The following is a 19,186-nucleotide window of genomic DNA, read 5'->3' as shown; positions in this document are numbered from 1 at the left end:
AAGAGGCAGCCTGAAGAAGTTTTTTGGGGGTAATGGAACTGTTCTGTATCTCAGTTATGGTGGTGAATACACAAGTGCATGCATTTTCAAAATCCATGAAATGCTACAGTATGAGTGAATTTTACTAAATATAAAGTTATTTTTAATTAAAAAAATTCTAGAACAGAAATATTAGTCCTTCCCTCTGTTAGAACCATGGGTCTTGACTAGGCCATGATCTGTGTGGTCAGGTCTTAAACTCTGCTGGGTAACATATTTTTCTTTGGCTGGGAGCCATGCAAGTCATCAGATGATGAAGTACAACACATGTATGGCTGAACAATTAAAATATCTGGGGCCCCTAAAATATTTACATTTGAAATGATTGTCACTTATACACAGAATTCTGCTCCAAGTATGGACAAGATCCTTAGTTATTTAAAAACATGGATTAATGGCCCTCATCTACAATCATGATTGCTGAATTCTGAAAGTCAGGATTTTGGTTCATCATGGAAATTTGATAAATGCCTTGATTTCCATTTTAAGCTTTTTAAAAGAGTCTGATTTCAATTTAATTTTACTGTAAAATACATTCATTAATGTATAATATATACTTCCTTGAGAAAGGCTAAAAAAATTCTTATAGCAGGAACACAGATCACGTCAGTCACTGTTGAAGAAGCAATTTTTTCCCTGAGCTACTGAAGCTTTTTAATGCTGATGGGAGTGACAGTGAAGGATACAGAAGTAGCCTAAGAGTTGAACATTGGCCAAAAGAAAATGGATTGTCCAAAAGAATTCGCAACAACCAGATCGCTTATATCTGCTGTTGGAAAGCTGCTTGCAAGCATCTGGCTATTAAAGCAGACAAAAAGCAACCCTCTTTACCAGAGAGTAAAGAAGCCTCATCATCACAGGGTTCTCAGGAGGCAGTCTAAGACACAATGTAGGAATATTCTGAACACATTTCCTTTCAGGAAAACACCAAATCTAAAGCTTCTTATGGGAAAATTTCCTCTGAAAAAGACCCGAAAACTAGCTGAGTGATTCCTTCACATTGGCAAATGAGAAAAGGATCACATCGAGGCAGTAGGAGAGACTGAGACATGGTCTTACCATAAATCCCACCGCAGCTCAACAATCCAGAATTAGGAGGGAACTCACACAACTAAAGCTTCTCCCTGAGGAGCAAAGTGTTCATACCTCATATCAGCGCTCCCCCCGTTTAATACCTGAACCTGAAATATGAAGCTGTAAAATATATGGCTTTTTAAACCAATGGGGCTCATGTTCATGAGATCCAAAGGGATGTAGTGAACTAAGAAATACCTTCTAAATGGCTCACATGCAGACTCACTCACCCCAGGGCCCAGCACAGAGGTAACCATTTGAAAAGCACTCAGACTTTATGTCAAAGCAATTCATTGCTAATCTTAAAGCACTGACCTGAGGAGCAGGGGCATGTTTGCATAATCTCCATGGATGAAGATACTGGTGGACACCATTTTCACACTCTCTCTTTACAATGCTAAAGCTGACAAGAGCTATTTTTTCTCAATGGGCGCCATCTTTACCCACCAATTGGTGGGCACCATCTCTGTGCTCTCTCTCTCTCTCTCTGCCTTGATAAAGCTGGCAGGCACTAAGTCTTTTTTCCTTCAGTAAGCGCCACCTTCACTGTTGCCCTCTGCTACTGTCCAGAATACCAGTATCTCCCAGAGGGAAGCTTTTATACATGTCTGGTGCCCCAGTTTTTATATCTGGTGACCTGGTTTATGTGGCTGCAGCCCAGGAGATTCCCCTTAAATGCCTGGCTCTGGTGGCCAGGGGGGCTTGTGTTCCTGGGTCACATGGGATTGTAACAATTGGAGAGACAGTTCCTAGAAGGCTACCATCCCTGGGGTACTGCACACACAGCAGACTGAAACAAACCCCCAGTCTTTCCTTGAAAGAGGCCTATTTGTTTGTCCTGGAGTTTTGGCTTTGTGGGGGGGGGGAGGGCTGTCTTCAGGCAAGATAAAGTTTTCCAGACAAGCAAAAATCTTAAGAAGTTCATCAGTATTAAACAAGAAAGCTAGTATGGTGGATAAAAGACAAAAGTAGTTAAAATAACAATAACTACAATAATTAGTTAAAGGATATACAAAATAAAAAGATATAAAATGTGACATCAAAAACATACAATTTGGGGGGAAAGAGTAAAAATGTAGAGTTTGAGAATGCATTCAAACATAAGTTGTTATCAACTTAAAATAGGTGGTTATAAATAGAGGTTGTTATATGTGTCTTAATAACTACAAAGGAAGACTTATAGTAAATACACAAAAGATAATGAGAAAAGAATCCAAGCATATCACTAAAGAAAGTCGCCAAACCACAAAAGTGAGCATGAGAAGAAGAAACAGAGGAACTACAAAACAGCCAGAAAATAATTAACAAAATGGCAATAAGTACATGATAAACATAGGTTTATCATGAACATAGATGCAAAAATCCTCAACAAAATATTAGCAAACCGACATCAACAATACATTAAAAGGATCATACACCATGATAAAGTGAGATTTATTCCAGGGATGCAAGAATGGTTCAGTATCCACAAATCAATCAACATAATTATACACCACATTAACACAATGAAAGATAAAAATCATATAATCATCTCAATAAATGCAGAAAAAGCGTTTGCAAAATTCAACATCCATTCCTGATAAAAATGCTCAACAAACTGAGAAGAGATGGAATATACGTCAACATAATAAAGGCCATATATGACAAGCCCACATATAACATCATATTCAACGGTGAAAAGCTGAAAGTTTTTCCTTTATGATCAGGAACAAAACAAGGATGCCCACTCTCACAATTTTTTTTAACATAGCATTGGAAGTCCTACCCAGGGCAATTAGGCAAGAGGATAAAATAAAAGGTAATCAAATTAGAAAGGAAAAAGTAAAACGGTCACTATTTGAGGATGATATGATCTTATATACAGAATACTCTAAAGACTCCACCAAAAAACTTTTAGAACTAATAAACAAACTCAGTAAAGTTGCAGGATACAAAATCAACATACAGAAATCCGTTGTGTTTCCATACACTAATAATAAACTGTCAGAAAGAAAAATTAATAAAATAATTCCCAGTTATAATTCCATCAATAAGAATAAAATACTTAGGAATAAAATTAACCAAGGAGGTGAATGACCTGAAAAATAAAAACTATAAGACAGTGAGGAAAGAAATTGAAGAATACACAAATAAATGGAAAGATATTCACGGATTGGGAAGAATTAATATTGTTATAAAGTTCATACTACCCAAAGCAATATGCAGATTTAATGCAATTGCTATCAAAATTTCAATGGCATTTTTCACAGAAATAGAACAATTCTAAAATTTGTTCAGAACCACAAAAGAAACTGAATAGCCAAAGCAATCTTAAGAAAGAAAAACAAAGCTGGAGGCATCATGCTCCCTGGTTTCAAATTATATTACACAACTACAGTAATCAAAACATTATGGTACTGGCATAAAAACAGATACATAGATCAATGAAATAGAATAGACAGCCCAGAAATAAACCCACACCTATATGGGCAATTGATCTACAACAAAGGAGACAAGAATATACAATGGGGAAAAGATAGCCTCTTCAATAAATGATGTTGGGAGAATTGGACAGCTACGTGTAAAAGAATCTAACTAAACTACTTTTCACACCATATACAAAAATAAACTCAAAATGGATATAGACTTAAATGTAAGACCTGAAATCGTAAAAATCCTAGAAGAAAACATAGGCACTACACTCTTTGATGTTGGTCTTAACAACATTTTTTGGATCTGTTTTGTCAGGCAAAAACAACAACAAAAATATAAGCAAATGGGACTACATAAAACTAAAAAGCTTTTGAATAAAAAAAAACATTTTTTTCAAAGAAACGAAAAGGCCACCTACTGAGTAGGAGAATATATTTTCAAACAGTATATCCAATAAGGGGTTAATATACAATATATACAAAGAACTCATACAACTCAACATTCAGAAAAATGTACAACCTGATTAAAAAATGGGCAGAGGATCTGAATAGATATTTTTCCAAAGAAGACGTCAAAATGGCCAACAGGTACATGAAAAGATGCTCAACATCATTAGTTATTAGGGAAATGCAAATCAAAACCATGATAGCAACTCATATCCATTAGAATGGCTATTATCAAAAAGGCAAGAAATAACAAGTGTTGGCAAGGATGTGGGAAAAAGGAAACCCTTGTGCATTGTTGATGGGAATGTAAATTGGTGCAGCCACTATGGAAAATAGTATGGCAGTTCCTCAAAAAATTAAAAATAGAACTACCATATGATCAAGCAATTCCGCTTCTGGGTGTTTATCCAAAGAAAACAAAACCCCTAATTCAAAAAGATATATGCACTCCCACGTTTATTTCAGCATTATTTACCATATCCAAGACATGGGAACAACCTGAGTGTCCTTCGGTGGATAAAGTTGATGTGATATATACATGTGTGTGTATACACACACACACAAAATGAAATTCTATTCAGCCATAAAAAAATGAAATCCTTCCATCTGTGACAAAATGAATGGACCTTTAGGGCATTATGCTAAGTGAAATAAGTCAGAAAATGTCCAATACCATATGGTCTCACTTATATGTTAAATTAGAAAAAAAAACAAACAACAAAAAATAAACAACAAAAAACCCAAGGTCATAGATACAGAGAGCAGATTGGTGGTTGCCAGAGGCATGGGTTAGGAGTTGGGCAAAATGGGTAAAGGCAGTCAAAAGGTACAAACTTCCAGTTGTAAAATAAATGTCATGGGGATGCAATGTAAAACATGGTGACTATAGTTTATAATACTGTATTGCATATTTGAAAGTTGTTATGAGAGTAGACGTTCAAAGTTCTCATCACAAGAAAAAAGAATTGTAAGTATGCATGGTGACAGATGTTAACTACACTTATTACAGTGATCATTTCATAATGTATACAATTATTGAATTATTATATTGTACATCTGAAACTAATATAATATCAACTGGCAATTATACTTCAATAAAAAAGAAGCCTCATCATACAAATCCAAGATTGCTGTTGTCATTACCGTAGATGAACAGTGTCTCTGGGAAATCTGTTGTCTGGGGCTTCAAAACAGACTTGAGGTTCTGTAATGCAGTGATGGGTACATTTCAGGAGCCTGGTGAAGCAGACCTGATGGTTGTTTTTTTCTCAAAATCCTAACTTGTGTGCATCTTCAATAAGAAGTCTCTATCATATCCAGATATATCCAGTTGACCAATCTGTTACAGAGTTTTACTGAAGACAGTTTTTATGATGTCTTGTGATCAACTGTGCAAAGTGTTCCAGTTTTAACTTGTGATATTTTTGTAATGAATTGTTTATAATATGTTGTAGCTGTACTTAACTCAGCCCATCTTTCACTTAGGATAGTTGTTTACAGACATAATTATGTGAGCACTGTTGATTTGGAGTTGACCACCTGTTAATATGTGGAAGAGATAGATGATAGTTCTTGATTCTTGTGATGAATGTCTCTATATGTTAATGATTTGTTGGTGAGCACTTAAGGTACTAGAATTGATATACATGTAATATAGCATGCTTCTGAAATACAATTTCTTATTTAATCTAGATGTTTAACAACACTATTAGAACATAAGCTTTTCCAAGGGTGTAATTTTTCCATGTATAATTTACAGTCTCTTTAAAAAATAAATATGATGTCTGTAGAATGTGTTATGTGCATTTATAACAACTATTTATATATTATGATGTCAGTATTTTTAAATTACATGTTTTACATAGATATGTGGGAAAACATTTTTAAGGTGGGTGTACAGTTACAACTCTAACTACATGATACTTGTTTTTATAGTAGTAAAATATTATGCTGCATTATTACTTGCATAATCCTCATTTCACCACAAGTTAACCAACACTCTAACTGATAATAGAGACACTAAACTAGGATTTAATAAAGATTTTAGGTTAAAATACAAGTTGTTCATGCCAGTATTCTGAAGTAGTAAGTACAGTTTTTCAACAGTGGTGTGATTGGCCTCATAATTGGGTTGGGTTTTTCCTCTCTACTAAGAAGAAATTTATTGAATACAGGAAAATGTGTATGCCATGTGGGAGTATGTATTGTAAAGCCTTTAAATTTCCTTGAGGAAGAGGGGGAGGTGTACAGATTCCAAGCTTATCAGAACCTATACCATTTAAGATGCTTTGGGGATTAGGGCATGTCTGGTATAACCATCTTGGAAAAATCACTTTACAGAGGTAGGCTTCAAAGTGGTTTTAAAATGATCCTTCTGTTAAAGGTTTTAGTCATTTACATTGACTAAAATTTAAATAAATGTGTTTATCATCTTCCTCCAAAAAAGATCCATAGCAAAAAGTGAGAAAAGTTAGTTGCATCCCCCTTGAGATTAGGAAAAAGCTAAGGGTTACCACCACTATCACTAATATTAGAGATCCTGGCAAACACATATGTCAAAAAGGAAATAATAAGTAGAAGGACAAAACACTCGGTTTTTGCAGAATCAACAAACTACAGAATTAATAAGGAAATTCAGGAAGCCTACCAGATAAAAGATTAAATTATAAAAATCAATAGCATTTAACTACATTAGCAATAATCAATTAGAAATATAATTTAAAATTAGCAACACAAGCAATAAGACATCCACAGATTAACTTAATTAGGCATATGTAAAACCTTAATGGGGAAATTTTCATAACACTATGAAAAAAGTGTTATGTGTCTTCACAAAGAAGACTATCTGAATAAATGGAAAGTTATTCCAACAAGTGAATAATATAAAAATGCCAATTTTCTCTAAAATAATCTATAAATTCAACACAATGCAAATCAAAATCGTAGTTGGATTTTGTTGATGAACTTGATAAACTTACTCTAAAATTTATATGAAAAAATAACACATATCTAAGTCAATCCTGAACAAAGGAGGCCTATCCTCCAAATATTAAGACAAATTTCAAACTTATAATAATAAAAATAGCATGATATTGTTGCAATAACATAATAACATACAAATATAACAAAATAAAAACTTGGAGTCAGATCTATTTATTTAAAGAAAGTAAACACTGAATGTCCATCAACAGAGGAATGGATAAAGAAGATGTGGTACCTATATACAATGGAATATTACTCAGCCATAGAAAGGAATGAAATTGGGCCATTTGTAGAGACGTGGATGGACCTAGAGAGTGTCATACAGAGTGAAGTAAGTCAGAAAGAGGAAAGCAAATATCATATAATAATATGTGATATATGCTTGCATATATGTGGAATCTAGAAAAATGGTATAGATGATCTTATTTGCAAAGCAGAAATAGAGACACAGACATAGAGAACAAATGTATGGATACCAAGGGGGAAAGAGGTGGGGTGGGAGGAATTGGGAGGCTGGGACTGACACATATACGTTATTGATATTATGTGTAAAAAAGACAACTGATGGGAACATACTATATAGCACAGGGAACTCTATCTAATGCACTGTAGTAACCTAAATGAGAAGGAAGGCTAAAAGGGAGGGGATATCTGTATGTGTATGGCTGATTCATTTTGTTGTGCAGTGCAGGCTAACACAACATTGTAAAGCAACCATACTCCAATAAAAATTCACAAAAAAGAAAGTAAACTATAAAGGTGGCAAAAACAAGTAAAATGGGGAAGAGCTGAATTGTTTAAGACATGGTATTGAGAAAACTTGCTCACTATATGGAGAAAAAAATTAAATGGATCCCTAGCTAATGGCACATAGAAAGGTAGATTCTGGCATTATTAAAGATCTGAATGTGACAAAATTATAAATAGAAGATAATATAGCCCAATATCTTTGTGACCAGAGGTGGAAAGGACTTTATAAATAAAACTAAAAAAGCACAAATCATGAGGCCAAAATTTGATTACAAATTATGTTTTGTTCAACAAACAACACCATGAACAAAATGAACAGATGAATGACAAATTGGGAAAGGATACCTGCAATGTATAAAACAGGCAAGGGACTAATAACTAAAATATAGAAACTCTTGAAAATCAAAAAGAAAAATCTATCTAGAAACCCCAATCTATCTTGAAACCCCAGAATCAGAACACTTCTCACTCCTTTCACTGTATTTGGCTGGCCTGAGCTGCCACCATTTCATACCTGGATTAATCTAATTATCTCAGTCACTCTTTATTGTCTAACTCACTCCCTAAGTGATCTCATGTATATTATATCTTTAAATATCATCTACATGCTGATGACTCTTAAATTTCTATCTCGAGTTCACACCTCTTCTCTAATTTGGCTACACGTGTAGCCAAACACCTACTTGATATTTCCACATCTTAAACTTTATTTCAAATTTCTCCATTTCATTAAATGACAACTATTTCCATTGGTCCAGACCAAAACCTTGAAATCATCTTTTTCTGCTCTTTCCCCCTCCCATCTCACATCTAGACCATCAAAATATCTCATTGGATCTACCTTAAAAACCCATCCTAAATATGACCACTGCTCATCACTTCCAAGCTACCGTCATCTCATCATCTCTAAACAGAATTACTGCATTGCTTCCTAGATCATCTCCCTAATTCCTCCCTTGCCTACTTATAATCTCTCCTCAACACAGCAATCGGATTGATAGTGTTAAAATGTAAGTCAGATCACGTCACTCCTCTGCTTAAAATCTTCCAATGGCCTCCCAATCTACTCAAACTTCCTATTATGGCCTGTAAGACCCAACATAATCTGCTTCCTGCTCTTCTTCCACTTTTAACTTTCTGACCTTTTCACCTACCCTTCTCCCTGTGGCCTACTCAATTCCAGAATACTAGCAGTCTTGCTCTTCTTGATCAGACCGAATACACTCTTGCTTCAGGGTCTTTTACCCTTGCTGTTCCTTTTTCTTGGAATTTTCTCCCCTTCCTTGAATACTCTTCTCATAGTTGCCTCCCTAGCTCCTTATATCCATCAGGTCTCAAATTAAATGTCACTGCCTCAGGAAGATTTATACACCTCTCCCTCTACCCTGTCACATTATCTTCTTCTGCTTCCTTCATAGAACTTACCTAATTTTGTAAATATGTATGTATCTATTGGTTTCTTGCTTATTACCTGCTTTCTCCCCTAGACTGTAAAATTTATGAGGGCAGAGGTCACATCGGTTTTACTAACCAATTTGCACTGCAATATTTATTAGTGACCCCTAATTTATTTTTTAAATTGGACATTTGTATTTCTTCCTTCATAAATTTCCTGTCTACATACTAATTTTTCTTTTGCTACTCTTTTTAAAAAAATAAGTATCCTACATGTAGTAACACTATCTTATGTGTTAAACATCTTTTTAGGGTCTCAAACTTAGAAAAATCTATCTCCACCCAGAATTCAGATAAATTTTCACTTATATTTTCTTTTAATTCTTTTATTTTTAAGCTATTTTACCTTTAATCTGCTTGTAATTTATTTTAGCATATGGTAATAAACAGAGATCTAATTTTGTTTTTGACAAGAGACAACTTGTCCTAAAGCCATATATAGTCCTCTCTCGGTATCCATGGGGGATTGGTTCCAGGAGCCCCCATAGATACAAAAATCCATGCTTAAGTCTCTTATATAAATGGTACAGTATTTGCATATAACCTACACACATCCTCTCATATAGTTTAAATCATCTCTAGATTACTTATAATATCTAATACAGTGCAAATACTATGTAAATAATTGTAAATACAATGTAAATGCTATGTAAATAGTTCCTGGCCCATGGCAAATTAAAGTTTTGTTTTTTGAAACTTTCTGGAACTTTTTTCTGAATACAGTTGACCCATGAACAACACAGGGGTTAAGGATGCCAACCTTCCACACAACTGAAAATCCACATATAAGGGCTTCCCTGGTGGTGCAGTGGTTAAGACTCTGTGCTCCCAATGCAGGGGGCCCGGATTTGATCCCTGGTCAAGGAACTAGATCCCACATTCATGCTGCAACTAAGAGTATGCATGCCACAACTAAGGAGCCCGCCTGCTGCAACTAAGACCTGGTGCAACCAAATAAATAAATAAATATGTTTTAAAAATTATATTAAAAAATGAAAATCCACATATAACTTTATGGTTGACCCTCCATATTCGTGGTTCCTCATCTGTGGATTCAACCAACCACAGATTGGGTAGTACTTTAGTACATATTTATTGAAAAAAATCTGCATATAAGAGGACCTGTGCAGTTCAAATCCATGTTGTTCAAGGATCAACTATATTTTCAGTCTGTAGTTGGTTGAATCCATGGATGTAGTTGGTTGAACAAGTGGATATGGAGAGCTGACTGTGCTGATCAATTTTTCCTTTCTGTCACTGAAATGCTAGATTTTTCTAATATTAAACTTTTATATACACTCAGCATTAGAGGCAAGAGGCAAGATTTCTATGCTATTGTGATGATATTAATACAGGATCACAAGAATGTCTGGCTTTTATTAGTTACTCCTCTCCTTGAGGCTTTTGAAAAACTTTGACTTAAAGTCCTAAACAAAGCTTCCTCATTCTAGCCCCTTGAAACTAAGATAGCTCGATCTGCAGTGCAGGCATAACACAGAAAACCAGTTATATGAGTCTTAACTCATATAACCAGTTTACCCATTTGCAGGCACAGATCAACTTAACACACGGAAGTAGGCAGTGAAATAGAGAGTGCTGAGATGAGAGAAACAGTAACCCTGCCCACTAGTAAGGCATTGTCCAACAAATATCCTGGGTTCTGACTAATCAGATTAATAACATTTCCTTTGTGAGGAGACCTAAGGAGGGAGGTAGAAAGAAGAAATGTGGGCTAGTAGTGGAATAGTTGTATTCCCATAGCTGTTGACAAAGATAGAACTTTGAGTTTGTTTCAGGGATTTTTTTTGTCCTATTAATTATTTTTTAATAGTACCATGCTGCTTTAATTATTGTACCTTTATAATATGCTGTAATATTGGGTTGTGCTAGTCTTCTCTCAATCTTTTTTATTAAAGAGTAGTTGATTTACAATATTGTGTTAATTTCAGGTGTACAGCATAATGATTCGGGTTTTTTCTGATTATATTCCATTATAGGTTATCACAAGATATTGAATATAAATCCCTGTGTTATACAGTATATCTTTGTTGTTTATCTATTTTATGTATAGTAGTTTGTATCTGTTAATTCCATACTCCTAATTTGTCCCTTCCTCCTTTCCTCTCCCCTTTGGTAACCATAAGTTTGTTTTCTATGTCTGTGAGTCTGATTCTGCTTTGTATATAGACTCATTTTATTTTATTGTATTATTTTTTAGTTTCTACATATAAGTGATATCATATAGTATTTGTCTTTCTCTGTCTGACTGACTTCACTATGTATTATATTCTCTAGGTTCATTCATCTCATTCATCTTTAAATACTTCTTGGATCTTCTTGTTCAGGCATTCCTTATTCTTCCAAATGAACTTTATATACAATCATTTCATTTAAGTATACAAATGTCCAATTGTGATTTTGATTAGAACTGCTTCAAATCTATAAATTATTTAAGGTAAATCACCTCCTATTAAGTAATGGTATTTTGCAAAGTTCCATTCTCAGCTCAATGTTATTGTCACTTTACACACTATCTCACTAGGTGATCTCACATATGATCATGATTTCAACTATCATTTATTGTAGTTACTGGTGACTGTTAAAGCGCCACATTTTTTCAGATGTTTCTTCCAAATTACAAACCCATACTCAAATTGAGTACAGCCTCCTATTCTTATCAGTGCTCTCTTTTCCACCTGGATGTCTTACAGGTACCTTATATTCAAGACAATCAAAAATAAACTTAATATCATCCCCCTCTAAATAAACAAACAAACCAACAAACAAAAACACTCCATACTTCGTGCTTTTTTATCTTCTTTTGTGAGTGGTACCACCATCTAGGTGCTTAATCCAAAAAATAGTTTGTTATCCTTAACTCTACTATCTCTCTTATCCCCTAACACCTGTACAATCATCATGTCCTATTGATTATCAATTAACATCCCTCAAACCCAACTAATTCTCTCAATCCTCATTTCCTACCACTTTTGTTAAAGTCATTATCTTCACTTGTATGTACTGCTACAACCTTCTAAATGTTTTCCCTGCTTCCAATGTATCCCCTTTCTCCTTTTACTCATTTATTGATGATTTTAGTACCTGGATCACCATCTTCCTTTCCACCCCAATCTCTACCACTCTTCTGAGTAACTTTAAAGCCTATATAGATGAATCATACAACACTCTAGCCTTTCAGTCCCTTGATCTCAATTCCAGTAACTTTCACTTCCACTTTACTTTAGCCCCTGGTCAAACCCCAGACCATCTCGTCACCTGAAATTGCTCTTCTTAAGTCTTAAAATTAAGCCACACTCACTGTTTCCACTCCCAAATCTCCCAATTACTCTTTATTCCATTATAATCTGGCTTCTTTCCCCACCAATTTATGAAAAGCACCAGCCATTCCTCTGTTGCTATATCCAATGGGAAATTTTATGTTACCTTATTTAACCTCTCTGAGGAAGCTGAAACTGTTGACCTCTTCATTTTTGAAATGATCTTCTTTTAAACATTTTTGATACAATCTTATCCTGGTTTTTCTTCTAACATCTTGCTCACTTTTTCTCACGCTTACTTTTCAATTAGTACCTCCCTTAAAAGTTGGTTTTCCTCAGGGTATCATTCTAGGATTCCTACTGTCCCATTGAATATACTCTTCCAGGGTGACTGTGTTTATTTCTTTGCCTTCAATTACTACTTAAATGTTGATGTCTTTCATATCTATTCCCTCAGATCCTACCTTTCTTTTGAGCTTTGGACCTTTATGTCTATTAGATATCTCTATCTGGTTGTCTTACAGACATCATAAATTCAAGAAATTCAAATGTGAACTCACCATCATCCATTCTTCCCCATCCCAAATCAGTTTCTGCCCATGTTCCCTATATTGGTGAATGACATTACCATATATCTGGTTGTCCAGGCCAAAAATGTGGGAATCATTCCAGGATTTTCCTCCAAATATGTGGTTGTCATTCAAGAATCCTTCTCCTTCTCACCTTCCATATCCAGTTAATCAAATCCTGTTGATTCTACTTACTTGATCTTTTTAGAACCCTTTCCTCAACGTCAAATTTCATCTCTCTTACTACTGAATCTTTACATATTGGATTCCCCACATATGGAACTTCCTTTTCCCTGCTTTTCTTCCACATTATCACTTTACCTGTATACTTACTTCTCATTCTTTAGATTATTGGTTCTTAAGGTGTAGTTCCTGATCCAGCAACATCAGAATCACCTAGGAACTTGTTTGAATAAGAAAATTCTTGAACCCTATCCCAGACCTACTGAATCAGAGGCTTTGGGGTTATTCCCAGAAATCTATGATTTAACAGACCTTCCAGGTGATTCTGATGCATGCTAAAGTTTGAGAACTACTGATTTAGATCTCAGCTATCACCTACTCTGGGAAATCATCCTTGACCATCCAAACTTTAGATTAGGTACCCTATTCTACACTTCCATGGCACATTTTTAAAGCCCCTATTTAAAACATGGCATTATAATTACCGGTTTACTTATCTCTCTATCATAATAGCCCAAGTTTTTTAGGGTATGAAAAAGTATTATTCCCCACTCTTTCCATAACTTCTAACATTTTTCCTGTACCCAGTAAGCCTCCAGTAAGTGTTTATTCAGTGAATGAATGCATGGAAGATAATGTGGTCAAGATTATGGTAACCCTACATTTAATATTAGAAGTTTAGTATATGACTGGAGTTAGGATTTAGTCTGTACTAAGAGGACAAGAACTTTATCTATGGCTGGGTTTAAGGATCAGTTTGTGGTCTGGGACAGGCCAGTCTCTAGTCATGATTAGGAGCTCAGACTATAGCCAAGTTTAACTTCAGATCTAGAGAGGGTTAGAAGCTCAATCTGTATTCAGGGTTAACGACAGTATAAGGCTCCATGTGTGGCAAGAGTTGAGTATGTCTTTGATTAAACAAAAGACCTAAGGTAGGCAGTCTGTTCTGAGATTGAAAAAATGAGTATTTCATAGAGACAAATTCAGACTGAGGCTTAGTTCTGGTTAATATTCCTGTTTCTGTTCGCTAAGGGCATATTTTTTTTTAAAGGAACAAGCCAGAGGGCTGAAACAGAGATGCTTCACATGTTCCTTCACTAAAGTGTTCCCACTCACCAGGCTCAGCAGCCAGTGGCCAGCCGGTGCTAGATTCTAGCACTCCATGGGCATGCACAGAGTAGGGCCGGCTGGCATTGTTCTTGAACACCACAGTTAGAATATCACCAACCTCTCCTCTGATAAGTGGACCTAGTATATGCAAAAGAAGAAAAAGTCTCATTAGTAGAATAGTGGAACAGGGACATTAAAGACATTAAAGAAAGGGATATACATAGGAGCTCCCTAGAATTAGGGGTTTGCTTGGAGAAAGGGTCCCAAAACTGAAAGTCGTGACTGACTCCATTTTTAAATTCAGAAGACCTTGAGCTGATACTGTTACCCAGAGGATAAAGGTACTTCAACAACAAGATTATGCCTCCAATTATCCCCACTTTTCCCACCCCAACTCTCTTTGTATAATAGCCCAAGTTTCTACATATTCAGGGCTCTGTGGAATCATTGTTGGTAAGGAGTGAGAGTTTGACACAGAATACAGAATTGCTGGGTTCCCTTCAAGGACCAGTGGGTCCCTTCTGTGTGAAGATAAAAATGATGAAACTCATTGGCTCCTATGAAAGTGAAGAAACTACAGCAATAATTGCAAGGGTGTAAGGGTAATACTGGTTCCCTGTACCATTTTTCCTACTCTTCGATGTTCCTAAGTTCCCTTGCTTTTAGCATTGAAAAAAAAATTCATCACCCTTACAGATCCCTAGATATAGAGGCCTGGAAATACCTGGTTTAGGTTGCAGCAGAATTCATGAATTACCCCCATATGATTGCTTATTTTCATGAATGATTTATAAAATATGACCATAGTTCCACTATAAGGAAAACTGATAAGGGGGAATGGAGAGGCCTTCCTGATATGACATAACCTCCCAAGGAGCATCACAGGTTTCTAGACACTAGGAGGGAAGTGGAATTCCCTTACCTAAGATTCCCAAGTGTTCCTCTGATCCAGTCCTTGGCCGTCGGACCCTGAATGTACCATCAGTGTATTCCCTGAATACAGCTTTCTTGTATCTGGAACCCAGGAGTCCATCTTTGTTGCTCAGGAAGATGTGACCATAACTAGAGGAATCCAAAGAGTGGCATCAGCACCTTTCCCTTAACCCCTCATTTTCAAGTATGGGAAAGCTATGTCAGACCCAACCTCATGTCACAGGTATAAGAAGGTGAGGCCTATTCCTTCTAATGTCAGATTATGCACTTTGGCTGCATATCTGCAGTTAAAGATGGCATATTTCAATATTTATTTATATTTCCTTGTTTTCCATCATCCAGTTAGGAATTTATAGTAAAATTAATCTGGTAAGAATCAGAAGCCGTGAACTCTAGTTCCAGCCTTAATGATGTCTTAGATGGAATTAGTCTGACAAAGGACAAGGTACAGGCGGTAGGAGAATACTAACTGCTTCTGTTGCTGGTGGATAAGGGGTAGGGAGAGGTAGGAAGAAAATTAAATCTTACAGATTTCTCATTATGGGATGTTTTCCTGTTTACAAAGAGCTTTATTATTCATTTTATCATTTGATCGTCCCAATAGGCTGATGAGGTATGTATGTCCTAGAGGAGGAATCCAGTGATCTAGAGGTGATAGGGCTTATCTTCATTGATACTATCAGCCAGAAAGGGAGCCAGGGCTTGGATTAAAGGCTGGTCAAGTTCTTTCAACTATACCACATCACTTTAAAGATGAGTAAACCAGAGTCCAGAAAAGGGAATTAATTTTTTCTAGGTTGCAGAACAAGTTAGCAAGAAGGCTTCAACCTTCAAAAACCAACATAAAGATTGGTAAAGGGTAGTGAGAACACCAAAAATAAACTATAGTGGAAATTGCTAAACTGTACCTAAATTCCCATTCTCCCCTCCTTCCTTTTTAGTAATAGAATCACCTAGGTTTTAGCTGAGCACATGGCTGCCTAACCAGAGATTACACTTCCTGGACTTTCTTGCAGCTAGGTATGGCCATATGAATAAGTTCAGGATAACGGGGATTCAGAGAAAGTAATGTATTACAACTTCAGGCCTCACAGACAATGCTGCTTGGCATGGATTTAGTTCCCATTTCTTGATAGCTGGGAATGACTACAACTGGAAGAGATGTCTTAGTTCCACAGATGAAAGCAAGTGTTATGGATGACTAGTTCACCTATTGGCCCTGAACTGCTCATATTTGTACTCAAGCAAGAAATAAAATTCTAACATATTTAAGCCACTCTATTTTGGGCTTTTTCTTCTATACAGCTTAGCCTCTATCTTAAAGACATTTTGTCAAGGGACATCTGAGCTTGGGGACATTCAGTCCCTTGAGTAAATTCCCTATAAAATTTAAGTCCCAATATCAGTGCTTCTGGCTAACCAGAGGAAAGGATGCCAAGACTGAGAGCATGAGGATGTGGACAAGGTCTTTACTTCAGCTCTACAGTATAACAACATAGACCAAGCACTGAGTACCAGCTTACCTGTGTTCTAGTCCTTCCTCTAGATTTGTTGGTATCTTATTAGTTGACTTTAGATAAGTGCCTCCTCAGCTCAGAATTTCAGTATCTTCCTCCATTTCAGTAAAATGGTCCAGAGTCTTTGAAAGTGTGATCGCTTCTTTTCTGAAGCCTTACCTGTCCTTCTCAGACTGATTGTGCCATTCTAGTTCCCAGCTCCTGTCAGGGCAATAGTCCCACTCCATCTCTTCTGCCATGATGTAGTAGATCCTTGCAGCTTGGTAACGTTGACGAGGGTTGGCTTGGCGGCCAGGACACTGGGAGACATTATAGATTGCCCTCATCCCTGCTTCTCTATGGCTGCCTGCCTGGCAGTAAATTTCAAATGTCCCTGAGGTAGGAACAGAGAGCAAAACCTGAATCAAAATACCCCTGTATAGTGCCTGAGGGAGTTCCTACTTCTCTCTAGGCATATTGCAGAGAGTGGGTAGCTTTAGATAAGGTTTTTCTATGCATTAGATAAAAGATTATTACAAGTTTATCGAGAGCAATGAGCACAGAGGTTAAGAGCTCTGGTGCCAAAGCCACATTGTCTGGGTTTAAAACTAAACCTGCCACTAGGATGACCAGCTCCCCCCTGTTTACCAAGGGCTTCTCTAGTTTTAGCACTGAAAGTCCCACATCCCTGGAAAGTCCTCAGTTCTGAGCAAACCAGGATGGTCAGTCACCCTATCTGACACTTATTATCTATATAACCTTCAGGAAAATTTTAAGCCTCTGTATGTTTCAGTTTCATCATGGTAAAGTGGGGGGCATTTTACTTAATAGGATTGTTTTAGAATTAAATACAATAATATGTAGATATTGCTTGGCACATTATAGAGTAAATGTTCAATAAGTGAAACTATAAGTAAGTAAATAAAGCTGTAATTATTATTTGAAGGAAGGAATTGACCAATTTTCTCCCTTCTTACCAAGTCTCAAAGAAATAAATATGGGCTTAAATACATATATATATATATATATATGAATTTCTTGATCACAAGAATTCTTACATCAGAGAGCTTTGGAATGGCTTTCCCTAGGTTTTTAACAATGAAATGTTTGGATATCAGTCTTAAATGTCTGAGTTGTAGAGCTGCCTGGATCTAATCTCAAGATCCAGGTTTCTATGTCAAGGACACATAGGCTCATAGAATATTGATCAGGAGAAACTAACTTTTTAACATTTTCCCCAGTATTCCTTCCTTTACTGCTGACTGCCTATACCACCACTACAAATTCCTCCTGGCTTTTAAAGGCCTCTATGAGCTAGCTCCAAACTATTGATACAATCCCACTTACCACTCTGTCCCAAACTCAACCAGTGCTTTAACTAAATCTGTCCCTGATGGCCCCTCTCACATATCTCATTCTTATCTTGGAATTTTCACTCATGTTATTTTTACTTTTCTGGAATAGACCTGCCCATCCCCTTCCCCATAAATATCTATAAGAGTTCACTCATTCTCCAAGACCCAATTCATGCTTCATCTCTTCTAGAAAGTCCTCGCTGACTACTCCGGCCCACATTGGACTCTACGTTCTTGGCCTCTCTACTCTTAAAACACTTTACATCTAAATCACATGGTTAAGGACTAAGTGTTCCTCTCTTTAAAAAAACAGTCCTTTCCACTAGTTTATAGACTTCTTGAAAAAAATCTAATATTTTCTTTCCATATCTACTTTCTGACTTTTCTATTTCCTTTATCCCCCAAATCTATTCCATCAATAAATCCTATCATCTCTTCCCTCACAGTCATCCTTCTGTTTCCACTCTCACTTCCTTAGTCAAAGCCACTATCATCTCTCACCTGGAAAACTTCAATGGTCTCACAACTGTCTTCTCTGTTTCTCCCTCCCACCTCAAACATTCTCCAAACAAGATACAGGGTCCTCTTTAACAAATATGATCCAGAGCACATTGCTCCCTTGTTTAAATGCTCCATTCATACTCAGAATACAATTCAAGGTCCTGACTGTGGTCTATAAGGCCCTATATAATATGACTCTTGCCAACCTCTATGATTTCATACGATGTTAGGCTTCTCCTTGCTCACTACACTCCAACCATACTGGCCTTCTTTCTGACCCTTGAACAAACCATGTTTATTCCCACCTTGAGACATTTACACTTGCTTGTCCCTCTGCTCGGAATATACTGCTCAGAGATCTTCGTATAGCTCCTTCCTCCCCATTACTTAGATCTTAAATGTCGCATTCTCAGAGCGGTCTTCCCTATATACCTTCTCTAAAGCTCCAGTCAGTTTAGCACACCATTGTATTTTATTTCCTTCATGACATGTATCATGATCTGAAATTATCTTATTATTTTATGTGTGTGTTTTTGTGTGTTTGTTGTAGATCTCCCCTGGGAGTAAGTATCATGTCTATCTTTTCACCTCTCTACCCCAGTC

The 19,186-nt window shown here is 36.4% G+C and overlaps 1 protein-coding gene across 1 annotated transcript in view; it reads right to left on the bottom strand.

Moving 5' to 3' along the window:
• The window catches only part of HEPH (hephaestin), a 78,761-nt gene that overhangs the window by 18,961 nt on the left and 40,614 nt on the right, over window positions 1–19,186 (bottom strand). Inside the window, exons 13-15 of the mRNA XM_036839135.1 lie at window positions 16,908–17,121; window positions 15,221–15,360; window positions 14,305–14,436 (exon numbers count right to left, since the gene is read on the bottom strand). Coding sequence (XP_036695030.1) covers window positions 14,305–14,436; window positions 15,221–15,360; window positions 16,908–17,121 — 486 coding nt within the window. The remainder of the gene's footprint in view (window positions 1–14,304; window positions 14,437–15,220; window positions 15,361–16,907; window positions 17,122–19,186) is intronic.

Source organism: Balaenoptera musculus, chromosome X (genome assembly GCF_009873245.2).
Source record: "Balaenoptera musculus isolate JJ_BM4_2016_0621 chromosome X, mBalMus1.pri.v3, whole genome shotgun sequence".
NCBI classification, from domain to species: Eukaryota; Metazoa; Chordata; class Mammalia; order Artiodactyla; family Balaenopteridae; genus Balaenoptera; species Balaenoptera musculus.
The sequence above is the reverse complement of the archived record's forward strand: the minus strand, read 5'-3'. Positions and strand labels throughout refer to the sequence as shown.